We start from the raw sequence: 14,027 nt of genomic DNA, 5'->3' as shown, positions 1-14,027 counted from the left end.
ACCTGCAGCTGGGCCTGGGATCAGGTAACCAGCTGAAAGACCTAATTGGCCAGATCACTGGATTGGCTGAGCGGCATTGCCCCAACTGCTCTTAAGTTCAGCAGTAGCACTTGGCCAGTGGTTGCCGAATGCTGTGATTGCTCCTTTCCCTGCCTTCTTCCCAGCCTTGCTTCAGTCTGCTTGATCCCTGCTTTGTTTCTGACTCTGGGTTCCTGACACCGGCTCTGACTCTTTGATCTTGATTCCAACTCTGACCACTAGGATGGGTTGCTGTTGCTCTAACCATTAGGCTTGACTGCCCATACCCCAGTCTGTGGCACAAAGCCTGGCACAAGTCCCTTCAATTCATACACTCTGTATCAGAGGGGTAGCCATGTTAGTCTGTATCTGTGAAAGCGGCAAAGATTTCTGTGGCACCTTAGTATAGACTAACAAATGTATTGGAGCATGAGCTTTCATGGGTGAATACCCACTTCGTCAGATGCATGATGTGCATCGACAAAGTGGGTATTCACGCACGAAAGCTCATACTCCAATACATTTGTTAGTCTAAAAGGTGCCACAGAAATCTTTGCCACTCTATGAGTAGTAGTTCCCAGTCAACGAGAACTGCCTTTTCCCTGTTATCTATATACCTATTGCTCCGAACACAACGTTTTGGGGATCATCCTGGCCAGTGAGGGATTCTGTCACCATCTTGGATGTCTTAAAGCCGTGCTGCTGTGGTTCAGTGCTCCGACACCCGTACCCACCCTGCAAGCAGGAGGTCCCACCCTGACTTCCACCAGCCTTGTTACTTCTTGCAGGATGAGCTCAACAATCCCTTCTAGCCCCAAGTGCCCCCAAATCCAGCTCTCTGTGTTCCTCACTACCAGACACACTGACTTTTCCCTCTGGTTCGTTACCGCCAAAGGCGTGAAACCCATCCCAGGTTAGCAGTTCACCTTGGTGCACTCCAGTTTGCACAACAGAGTTGCTGCTTGAGGTGCATATGAACAAAACAAAATCATTGATTCAAAGATGAAACAAAAAGGAAAAGCAAACACAGGTGAGGTGCAGAGAAAATAAACAAAGACACGAGCTCAGGCTTTACATTTCCCCATTAGCTAAATTCCCTCGTCTAATACAAGTGACCTATTGCCTCTGGACAGGTTGTTCCCAGCATGCTCATTTCACGGAGAGCACCCCACTGAGATGCTGGCCCTCAGTTTCTGGATACCCTTCAAATCCCTTCCCCGTTAAGAGGGTGTTTTCCCCTTTTTCTCAGACTCTGGCAATTCATGGTTACACAGAGCAGGGTGTTTCCCACACAGGGGGGTTGTTTTCCAGTTCAGGTTGTTTCAATGGTTGCCAATTAACTGTGATGTCCTGGCTGGACAATGTTAGATGCTAGGGAAACACCCCTGCCTGATTGTCTCCCCCGCTGCTGTGAGGGAATGGTGCAGTTCCACTATAGTTACAATGACAATGCTCTACACACACATCCCTGCACACCCAGAACCTGTACACACATCTCCTAATGACCAGCAAGTTCAGGACATTACAAGCTTTCATAACAAACCTTGACATATTTTGATACACAATAGCATTGTCTATAAATTCACAGCCATGAAAAATGCATCACAGACCATGAAACCTGGTCTTCCGCTGTGAAATCTGGTCTTTTGTGCGCTTTTACTCTATACTATGGAGAAGACCAGTCTTTCTCAAACTGGGGGTCATGACCCAAAAGGGAGTTGCAGGGGGGGTCACAAGGTTATTTTAGGGGGTCACAGTTTCGCCACCCTTACTTCTCTGCTGCCTTCAAAGCTGAGAGGCCAGAGAGTGACGGTGGTTGGCTGGGCGCCCAGCTCTGAAGGCAGCGCCCCGCCAGCAGCAGCGCAGAAGTAAGAGTGGCAATACTATACTATGCCATCCTTAATTCTGCACTGCTGCCTTCACAGCTGGGAGGCCGGAGAGTGGTGGCTGCTGACTGAGGACCCAGCTCTGCAGGAAGCAGTGCAGAAGTAAGGGTGGCGATACAATACCAGGCCATCCTTCCTTGTGCGCTATTGCTGGTGGCAGCTCTGCCTTCAGAGCTGGGCTCCCGGCCAGCAGCCACCGCTCTCCAGGTACCCAGCTCTGAAGGCAGCGCTGCCACCAGCAGCAGCAGAGAAGGAAGGGTAGCAGTACCACAATCACCCCCTACAATAACCTTGCGACCCACCCCCAACAACTCCTTTATGGATCAAGACCCCTACAATTACAGCACTATGACATTTCAGATTTAAATGGCTGAAAACATGAAAATTACAATTTTTTAAATCCTACGAGCATGAAAATGACCAAAATGGGACCATGAATTTGGTAGGGCCCTAGTCATGAGGAAGTATCTATAGAAAATATTGTCAATCCAAGGTTTTAAGGTCTTGTCATTTTGAACTGCAAGACCTTTAAAGCAATGATGGATTTACATGTCACCAAATCAAATGTGGTAGAACCGTGGAAACGTTTAAAATTGAAAAATCCACAGCAGCAGCAGCACAAGAACTGCAAGCTATAATTGTGTGAAGAATCTATATACTGGGGTATTGTGCTAATTAAGTCTGAAGGCAAGAGGGCCGCAAACCTAAATGGCCAAATAAACTAGACATCAAAGTCCATCAATATGTTCTAAGTGATAAATATTTTATCTGGCAAATAAATCAAATAAATAGCCAAAAACAAAGCCATATGCAACTACAGTAATGCTGTCATGATATTCTCTCCCTCCACCCCCAAACTTAGTTCTCCCACTTGGGAGTCCTTTGTCAAAGGTTTAAGATTTTAAAACTGAAACTACTACAACCGCCAATGATCTCACTGACATTTAGATTCAATGAGGCTCTGGACACACATTATCTTATGCGCAAAAAATATGATCAAAGCTTGGGATACACCTGTCATAAACAGATGGTTAAGGGTTAATGTCTCTTTTACCTGTAAAGGGTTAACTAGCTCAGTCAACCTGGAACATCTGACCAGAGGACCAATCAGGAGACAAGATACTTTCAAATGTCGGTGGAGGGAAGCCTTTGTTTGTGCTTTTTGGTTTTTTCTTTGTTCTCTCTGGGTTCTGAGAGGGACCAGACATGTATACAGACTCTCCAATTTTCTGAAACAGCCTCTTCTGTTCAATTTAGTAAGTACCATTTAGAAAGGCGGTTTAGTCTTTTGATTGTTTTCTTTATTTGCAAATGTGTATTTTGCTGGAAGGATTGTTATCTCTGTTTGCTGCAACTTGTATTTGTGCTGGGGGGAAGATTCTCTCTAGTCTCTATAAGCTGAAAGACCCTGTAACATCTTCCATCTTGATTTTACAGAGACAATTTTTACTTTTTTTCTTTCTTTTATTAAAAGCTTTTCTTTTTAAGAACCTGATTGATTTTTTTTTATTTCTTGTGTAAGACCCAAGGGGAGGGGGTCTGCACTCACCAGGGAATTTGTGGGAGAAAGGAGAGAAGGGGGGAGGAAAAGCCTGCTTTCCTCTCTGTGTTAGGATCACTGTCTCTCTCTCAGGGAGTGGGAGGGGGAGTGAAGAAGGGGGGGAAGGTGGATTTCCTCTCTGTTTTAAGATTCAAGGAGTTGAATCACAGGGATCTCCCAGTGTTACCCAGGGAGGGGAGAATCTGGGAGGAAGAAAGGAGGGAGGGGAATGGTTTATTTCCCTTTGTTGTGAGACCCAAGGGGTTTGGGTCTTGAGGGTCCCCACGGAAGGGTTTGGGGGCCAGAAAGTGTCCCAAAACACTATATTTTTGGGTGGTGGCAGCTCTATCATTTCTAAGCTAGTAATTAAGCTCAGAGGGGTTCATGCAGGTACCCCATCTTTTGGACACCAAGGTGCAGAGTGGGGAATCATACCTTGACAACACCATAATATGCATATAAAAACTCCTTCCAAAAAGAAGCATCATTTAATCTTGTGTCAAAAAAAGGGATGAGTTTGAAAATACTGTACAAGATTTTTCAAGTGAGTATAAATACCTAAAACAACTGTGTGAACTGAACTTTGAAAATCTGGACCATTGTTAATATTATCCACAAGGGAAAAGCATAAGGTTAAAAAAAACCCCAAAATTCCATCAAGTGTGCTAACAAATAAAGACAAAAGCAGCTAAACATTTTTAAGAAGCTGGCGCAAGAGATATGGTGTGGGATAAAATACAACAAAACAGCAATGTCTAAGTTGCAGAGAAAAACGAAAACTAGCTAAATACTCAGGTGATCAACTATCAAACACCATGATCTGCAATACAGAAAAGAGAGCAATTCTTTTTCAGAAATTCAGGAGAGAAGTCAATAGTGCAGCATCAGAAAACAGTAGTCACAACAATGGCACATTAGGTAAGTTCATGGAGGATAGGTCCCCAATAATGGCTTTTAGCCAGAAGCTGAGAGTGAACGACAGGGGATGGATTGCTCAATATTTGCCTGTTCTGTTCATTCCCTCTGAAGCACCTGGCACTGGCCACTGTTGGTAGGCAGGACACTAGGATAGATGGACCATTGATCTGACCCTCTATGGCCGTTCTCATGTTATGTTGAGCACTAGGTATTCTTGGACGCTTGAACTGTCAAATGCTCGATCAAGCAGCGTCTGGAGAATGAGTGAAACAAAGCAAGTTTGTTTGCTCTTTGCAGAAACACCTTTCACCATTTGTAACAAGAAAATTTTAACCAACACGCACAGACTCATCCAGGGTGTAACAGAAATTACCAATTATATTTGTCACAAACATAAATTCTAGTTATAGATCTCTGGTACTCACAAATTATACTTAGAATACAGAATTTCAATCAGTGCAAAATGTACAGTCAAAATTACACACAAAACCATATTGCAAAATATATACAGAATTATTCTAAGAACAATCTGAGCACAAACTGATGTTTAAATATAAAAGAAAAGTCAACCTCTTTTTTATTTTTTAGTTACTACATTTCAGGAACATTAATTCATAGAGACAGATTACCAGCACAATGGTCTGCAAGGCAGAAAACTAGAAACTAGTTATACCATGACAACCCTTGTTTAAGCTCAAACCACAAGTAAACATGTGTGATATGCTTTATTAATTTGAGGCACACAACACAGAAATAGAATTCAACCACATTAAGAGGTACACAGTCAACAAATTGTTTCTAAGAATTATCAGGCAGGAGCACAAAGAATCAGCACTTCACACTAGCTGAACTATTCAATGGTCAGTTTAGCTTAGCTTGTCAGGTAATCCACGTGGCACAACATGTTACAACATTCACAAGAAATGCTGTAGACATCATGAAGTACCTTGTTTTTAAAAACCTGTTCATCTTATTTAAAGAGCTAGTCCAATAAAATGGGCTGCTTGGACTAGATGGAAATGGAAAATAACACAATTACTCAGGTAATGATCATTTACCACATAATGGAACTTTTGCATACAGGAGGATAATCAAACTTTTCTATGGTTAACAAAACAATCTGTGCTTCTCTGATTTTGATATCAAGATATCAGATCCTGCCCCCAGCCCCCACCCTTCATCTCAATCTGCAGCTTCACCAAGGTATCTTACTGTTTGTCTCTCAGCCATTTCCAATTTAAAATGTTCTCTTAGCACTTTTGAAAAGCTGAAATGAGACAACTACTTCTATGACACAGACCTCGCAAGATTTTGCTTTAAAGGAGTCAGGTTTAGGTTTTCTACGCACCTGTATTTGCTCACTTTTAATACTTACTAATTTCTTAGGCACCTCTTGCTACTCCCTATTTGACAAATTTAAAAGCATAAAGGGAGGAGAGCAATTGCCAGAGCAGCATTTGTCCGATATAGGATTCTGCGTCCCTTACTGGTATACATTTGGCCCAAGAGACAGCTGCCTTTGGAAGCAAGGGATGGCTGCACGGCACAGTCACTTTAGGTAGACAAGGTAATAACCAGAATTGTCACAATTTTGTGCCCAAATGAGGAATTTTTGTCCTTTCATCTGTAGGAATTCAGAGATGGAAAGTTAAGCCTCTTAAACAGGCGTTTATATTGTGATTTGCTACAAGAGAAGTGTAAAAGGTCCAGGTGGTTAGCACAATATGGCATAAATTGAAGATAAATGAAACCACCTCTTCTGAGAATAAGTTTTCTCTTAATAGATAAGCTAAGTGCATTATGTCTTAAACATGTTACAAACGTGTTGCTAAACACAGAACAGAACTAAGGGGAGTGAAAGGCTCATTTCACTACCCTATAAAGAAAAAATGCTTATCTGCTTTGAAATACATTTTTAAATCACAATGTTCACTTGCTTCTAGAGCTCAGACCAACTTTTTCAACACCACTTAATTGTTTATAAAACCATTTTATACATTATCAAAAATAAACTGGTCCTTTCAGAAGAAATGTTCAATCTAATACTTTTATCAGCCCAGAGTCAGTTCTATCAGTTCATGGCAGAAAAGTGAACATCCACAGTGATGTATTTCCCAAGGGTTACTTAAGAGCCCAAACTAAAAAGGCAACGATTCCATTCATGGGCACGGGAAGTAAAAACGGTGCTTCCAAAACATACAACAGTGCACGGTGTCAAAAGTGAACCAGGGTGCATACAATCAATAGTCACCAATCTGTAAACATTGGAACTGCTGCTCTAATCAGACATTTAGAAACAATTTTAGTAAGTTGTGTTCAAACCACTGCATTCCATGTAACGCCTTTACACTGGTCAGTGCAAATGCACAAAGAGGTCAAAGAAGTGAAGGTCTTTCAGTTGGACTTCTTCTCACACATTCTGTGTGTCAAATTAACTACTTGTTAACATTATAAATACATTTAAACTGAATCTCATGCATTATAAAAATTAGTCTAGTAAACCTAATTCATAGAATAGCAGCCAATTTATAATGGTTTAAAGTTTAAATGAACTTTCAGTCAGTTAGCTATAAATATGTATTGCAAAAATGTTACAATCTCCTCTCCTTCCCTAATGGGACACTAAACGAGAGTACAGTAATTTCAGTGAAATGGATGCTAGGGAATGTTACAATTACAAGAATAACCAGCATTTTAAATGGCATTCTACAGACTTTGTATTTTAACCTGAAAGTGCATCTTAAGTCTGCAAAAAGGTTTTCCTTATTTACACTACAAACACAAAAAGGCAGTTCTGCCATACACTAAACATCATCTGTTCTGCATTTACTTGTTAAGTGAAAAATGTCTGGAAAATAATGGCAACCCACACAATCTGGGATCTACATTTGAAAATGAGCCAAAGTTCCCAATCTGAATCTGAGCCAGGTCAGTAGTAACGGAAGATCTTTGCATTTCGTGGCTGTTGAAGGACGTAAGTGGAAACGAGTGGGTGGTCTCAGACCCCTTGCTAGTGGACAAGCGTTTAGATCAAATAGCACCATCAGAATTGGCACTAATTAGTCATCAGTTTCAGCAGAAGGGCTGAGAACAACGGACATGAAGATGGCGCCTACAGAGGATGGCAGAGGCACACAGTCATTGTAGTGGCAGTGAGAAAGCAGCCTGTGTTGTAGATTGAAAAAAATTCTATTTCCAGGTTGCAATACAGCACTTTGCAAAAAAAAAATCCAGCTGAACGATAAACAGACTGCACAAAATACACAAAGTATCAGGCAATGCTATGGTACGTTTTAAAGCATTTGTACTGCTACAGCTTTATCCTTGTTAAACCTTACCATTTTCAACAATTTACCCCAGGTATATACATTTACTACAATGGTTTAATTTTGTTTGACGTTAGGCAACGTTTAGCAATGACTGTACTTACACAACAATAGGTTGGGCAACTGGGTAAATAACATACGTGCATAAACGCATCCACCATCCAAACATTCATCCACTAGATAAGATCTGGATTGAGTAGACAAGGTACTCTTTAAAAAATGCCACTTACACAATAAGCTTGTATAGGATATGAAGGATTAAATGAATAAATATCCATTCATAAGAGTTTCATTCATTATTTACAGTCTTGTGACTACTAAGAGGTTTTCCTAGTTTTTCATTAAATGTATTACACATGAAGAGTTGTGGTTTAGTTTAATATCCATGGCCTGATTAAAATCTACAGGAAGATATACAGAGGTAAAGCTAAAATATATGATGATGCTAAATTCTAAACTCGTTGCTGGATTTTATAACCAGTGAATCATGTTGAAAAACACAGGTTCCTTAGATCCATGAGGTTTGTGTTGGGAATCTTAATGACGGTGTATCTCACGGACCGGCAAGCAGGGCCTCAGACCACTTGTGTGTTATCAATAAGGATGAGAAGCAAATGACATCAGAACTTAGTCACCTAGCTAAATCCACACGAGGATATACTGTGACCAGATGTTCAATTCGCCCAGATGACTTAACCATTTTTTGGCAAAATGAGTCACTAAGTTCGCAAAGATCAACTAAGATTAAGCATCACTAAGTAGAAGCTTATACTACCCTAAACCAAACCATAAGTGTTGGAATAACATTGAGGGAATAAGTTACAACCATAAAAGCCAGACATTGTGAAGTTATGGCTAAAACTCAGAGCAGACATTTTGTCCTTATTCAATAACATACTTATCTCTGACTGTATACCTTAAACATGCATTTGGCCTGGGTTGGAAAGCTGAGATATTGAATAGCACTTTTAGTGACCTCCTTCTCCTCCCCTGCTGACAAGGGCTGGAAAGGCAGCAGGTACAGGCCAAATGCAACTTTCCAAGCAGGAAGCAGACAGGCAATACAAGTGTGCCCTGAGGCTTGCAGAAGAGGTAATCAGACAGGGGCTTGGACAAAGGATCATGCCTGTGCTTGCGACAGCACAGTGTATGTCTCCCTTTGAGCCCACAAGGACCACCTGCAAGCACAACCCAGCCTCACAAGGATTCAACCTCACTCCCAATATCGTTTCTGAGCTCTCTGCGCCATGTTTTCTAAACCACTCTAGCTTCAAATTTGTTAATGCTATTTTAAGCACTGGCCGGGGGACCACTGTAAGTTTATATAATTATCACATTTTACAGCATTCTCCACTCAGAGCTGATAATGGCATGATCCATGCCATTAGACCATCAAAATGTAATTATATTGCATTATCTCACTGGATTTACATAAAACCTAATTATCAGCTGTTACACATGTTTACCGTAACTTATAAGCAATGCCACCTTTCTGCAGGAAGCCTCCGAGTAATTAATATGAATGCAAAGACTGTACATGATTAACCCTATCCCCACACATAGCAGGTGTAGTTTTGATAAAAACAGCTATAACTCTACAATTCCCTAAGCATCTTAGCCTTTTTAAATACCTGACATTGAAACAGCTTAAAAACAGTTACTCCAGAGAATTCTTCTCCGTTTTTCAATTGGTTTGCTTATTCTGTATATATTCACTTTTCCATTCCACTTGCCCAAAAATCTGTTGTGTCTTGAAAACATACAGAAGATATTTCAGAACCAGACTAAGAGACAGAAAGGGCATGGACATTAAGCTTTAAAAAATTGTATCTGTTTTCATTTCCAATGTGCCAATCACCAAACTGTCTAGATACCACATATGTCAGACTTCATTTCTGCATGAGCAAGGACCAGAAGCTTCTCATCACTTCTTCTATCCCTATCAGTGTCCTCTCTGGTGGCTGCCTGCCAGGAAAGCACTATTGCACCAGACTATGGGAGGTATGCACAAAGAGATGGATCTTGCACTGTGCTCAAAGTGTGGAAAGAGTCTGGCATTTATATCAACCAGATGGCAGGAAATTCCACAGCCAAAATGTTTTCCACTTAAAATATGCTGTCCAAAGAGCTTCACCTTTGGGATTGTGAACTATACTATTTCAGATAACAGTCACTGCAATGGGGCAGCAGGAGAAAGAGATAGGACTGAGCACATTACGATCTGTGAAGGTCAGGTCTAGCAGCATGAAACAGATCCAAAGTGTCAACTGGAGCCAGCATAGGAATGGCGCACCGGTGAGATGGGCTCTCTGGTGTGGTCTGTGGAGGAGAGAGGCCTCTGTTTCTGCATCGTCTTTGCAGTCAACTCAGGCAGAGTCTACAGATGACAAAAACATTCATCTCCATGGCTAGGCTGCATCAGAGAGAACAGAATCAATCTCTCAACTATGCAAAGTCTAAAGGCAGCTTTCCTGGCCAATGTTGTGCCTTGGGTACCCATGAGCATTGATGTATTTCCTTAGTCTGTTGACATCACCCTGCAAAAGCAGACAGCTTAAAATACAATGCTTTCCTCCTCCCACTCTCAGCAGATGTGTCCACACTCAAGCTGAGCTCAAACCGCCTGCTATTCATGCATGTACCAATTTCCAAGCGCCGAAGTGGAGCTGATGCCGCGTTCGAAGAGGGAAGATGCACATGAAGGATCTGCACCATCAGCATGCAGATATCTCACTCTCAACAGAAATATTGTTCTGATGTTGAATAAGAGGGGATGGCATCCTGTAGCGTCCTTACGGTAACAACACGTGGGGAAGAGGAGCAGCTGTCCCATAAGTCATCTCTTGATGACGGATGGTAGAAACTGTTGTTAGATCAAGCCGCATTTGCACTGAAGTTTCAGCTCTGTCCATGGCAATAAGCCGATTATCAAAGCCACTGCCATGCCTTAGCCACATCCGAAGCATGATTAGAAGGTGTCTATAACACTGGTAGAAAACAACCACTGCGGGCATTGACTGGCAACCACTTGCTGAGGAGACTGTGAAAAGGGAATGGCTGGCAAGAACACTGGCATCAATTGCTTGCTAAACAAAGGCTGGGCTTTTACACGTTTTACAGTCAACAGAACGCCATCCTGGAGGTGGCCCTCACTTGGCTTCGATGGTCCATTCCACAAGCAGCGACATTAAGAGTCTTTTCAGAGCCTCTGCTTGAGTCATTGACCCACACTACCAATGTGGTCACCATTTTTCTCTGATTTGCTGCCCCCCGAGCAGAGGTGGCTGTCATGTATTTCATCAGTTCTTTCTACAGCCGAGGGTAAGCGTGCCTAGCCACCTGCTAATAGGACTCAGGTTCATGAGGACATAGCTGGGAATAGTTCCATTGGTCAAGACTTACCAGATACAACACTGAAAGGTCTTAGTCCCCTTTCCTTGTGCGGGGTAGGACTGCACAAATTCCTTCCACCACCATGGTTCGGTGTCTTTCCACACTGCTGTTCAAGCCCATGGTAAGCTGAGAGGGTTGTAAAGAGGAGGGGTCTTTAGAAAGGCGCATGCAGGAATGGCTGTGGACAACAGCTGTAGTGTTCTACTAGACTTCAGCACATTAGCCTGGGGGCTGGGTAGCATTCTCAAACACCCTGACCCACCAGTCTTCAGCAGGTGGACAAGCACCAGATCACCTTTCTGAGAGGCTAGTCATGCCCTAGCATGGGCTTACAACACACACTGCTCCAGCTACATTACAGTACAGTCACTATGGCCCAGATCCTCAAATGTACTCAGGCTCCACTTCCAATGAAATCAATGCAAGTTAGGTGCCCAAACAGCATTGAGAATCTGGGCCTACACTCCTTCTCCATGCCCCAAATGCTAAGCTACATTGGCAGCCTGCAAGAAAGAACTGTGGCTAAACAGTTGCAGGAATGCTGTTTTCAGAAGTGTACTAGAAAATAGGCCGTTAGTTACTTTATTGCTAAATCCTCGGTCATCTGAAGCCACAGCATTTTCTACAGCACACGACATACATGTTGCCAGACATACAGTCTTACTGAACACACACTATGCCTCATAAAAAACTCAAGGAATTAAACTATGGTGTATTTCCATTTAATGTTAGCCTGCCTCTATGTTCACGTATCGTGGGCTAGGTCTACTGTCCAAGTCAGGGGTGTGAATCCGCTGCTCGCGTACACTTCTCACGGTAGCTCAGTGAGAGCCAGTGCGGATATAAATAGTAGTGTAGCCATGGTAGCTTAGCTGTACTGAGCACGTGCCCGCCGACTTCAGGCTGGTTTGTACGTGGTAAAGTTCAGACATGCCTCCTCTACTACGTATACTCACACTAACTTTCATCCAGCTAGCGTAGGAGGGGAATCACGCCCCTTGTAGAGAGACAGCCTTAGTGAACCGATAGTCGTTTTTGCCAGAGTTAGTACCATTCTTCTATCATCTGGAGCTTGTATGGAAAGTCATAGTCACAATACATTTACATACAGGGCTTTTTTTTTTTTTAATTGATTTGAAACAAGACAGATGAGGACCTGTGGAGATGTATGGCGTCACCAAAGGTAGAACACACAGTAGGGGAGAAAGATAAGAGCCCAAGAAGTTTGTCGTCTACATATATTACTGAGGTAAACTTTGCCCCCGTTTAGTCAAGAGATAGCTGCTGAACTTTACCAACCCTTCCACAGTGTTTGATGACTGGAAGAGGCTAGACCATTTCATAACTGTTTAAAACATATTTTTGTCCTCATCCACTTTGTCCATGTAAACCACGTTGAAACGATCCTGTCTTGGCTATTTTGACTTGAGCGCAGGTTTAGCGCAGTTCTTCTCCTCTGTACACGGCGCTCTTCAGGTTGGGATCATTATCACTACAGTTATTCATCTTGAGTAACGATTTCAAACAGCGATGCCTCAAACTGTGGTGTTTGGCCTTGCCCAAGAAGGTCACAGCACAACAGCAAAGAGATGCAACTACGACAGTTCTGTTTGTTGGAAGACTGTTGTTCAGGGTTAGTTTAACAGAACCTTGCGATGATTTGTCTATGGAAGATTATGTAACAAAAAGGCTAGAAATTTCTTAACAAAATGAAAATTTTGCAAAACCAAGTGTGAAGAGCTCCATAGGGTAAATCTGTGTTATCTATTGGTACAAACCAAAAACCGGGCAATGGTTTAGGGAAGGCAACCAAAGGCAAACATTTCGAATGAAATTAGTGGTATATGAGTAGGTGTGCGTCAGCCACCTAATCAGGCACAATCATTTAACAAAATAAGCAGAACACAGTACTACTGCAGTGGAATCAAGGGCAGGCTCATTAGGAACGCTTCTTTACCAAACTCCTGCACACAGCTGTACAGTGCAGGCTCCTTTCATCTACAGTAGCTGGGCTGCTTTTGTTCTGTAAAGGGCCGCTCAATTTAATGTCCCACTTCAGTGATTGATACACTATCTGTTCTTGTCTCTTTCAAGCTTCCAGTTTTTTTCTGCTTCTGTTTGGATTTTTTCAACATATGGACCTTAAATAAAACATTTGTAGAGACGGTTAACGAGAGCAACAAAACATCTCTTTATTCAAGTAAATTTAAGAAAGCTATGCTTAGTAATGAATAAAACATACATTAATGCTGCAACAGAAAAGCATTTAATAGAGATACTATTAACTTAACTCTCACTTGTCTTTTTTTAACCTCTTATAATTATATTACCCAAGATGACTAAAAGAGTCAAGAAAAGCCTAATTTTTGATTTGCTTACTTTGCGCATTTAAGAGTGAAAACAGCAAAGAGTCCTGTGGCACCTTATAGACTAACAGACGTTTTGGAGCATGAGCTTTCATGGGTGAATACCCACTTCGTCGCATGCAGCTCATGTTCCAAAACGTCTGTTAGTCTATAAGGTGCCACAGGACTCTTTGCTGTTTTTACAGATCCAGACTAACACGGCTACCCCTCTGATATTTAAGAGTAGTTTCCTTACAGTGACTCCAAAATGCAAAATGTGTCTCTCTCTTTTGTGCAGGAAGGGAAGAGTTTTTATACACTGGCCCCTTTACAAAAAGGTTAATACTTTGAAATAGACAAGGTGGGCGAGGTAATATCTTTTATTGGAGCAATGTCTGTTGGTGAGGCCACGTTTACACTACGGGATAATATCGAATTAGCTAAAATTGGTTTTATAAAATTGATATTATAAATTCGATTTCATGCGGCCACACTAGGCACAGTAATTCGGCATTGTGCGTCCATGGTCTGAGGCTAACGTCGATTTCTGAAGCTTTGCATTGTGGGTAGCTCTTCCGTAGCTATCCTATAGTTCCCGCAG

The 14,027-nt window shown here is 42.0% G+C and overlaps 1 protein-coding gene across 3 annotated transcripts in view; it reads right to left on the bottom strand.

Moving 5' to 3' along the window:
• Positions 1-4,722: 4,722 nt before the first annotated feature.
• DGKQ (diacylglycerol kinase theta) overlaps positions 4,723-14,027 on the bottom strand; it is a 144,833-nt gene continuing 135,528 nt past the window's right edge. For all 3 annotated transcript variants that reach the window (XM_032767097.2, XM_075067398.1, XM_032767096.2), the window contains exon 23: positions 4,723-13,222. In XM_032767097.2, the coding sequence (XP_032622988.1) occupies positions 13,124-13,222 (99 nt within the window). In that variant the 3' untranslated portion in view covers positions 4,723-13,123. The remainder of the gene's footprint in view (positions 13,223-14,027) is intronic.

This window comes from Chelonoidis abingdonii, chromosome 6, assembly GCF_003597395.2.
Source record: "Chelonoidis abingdonii isolate Lonesome George chromosome 6, CheloAbing_2.0, whole genome shotgun sequence".
NCBI classification, from domain to species: domain Eukaryota; kingdom Metazoa; phylum Chordata; order Testudines; family Testudinidae; genus Chelonoidis; species Chelonoidis abingdonii.
The sequence above is the reverse complement of the archived record's forward strand: the minus strand, read 5'-3'. Positions and strand labels throughout refer to the sequence as shown.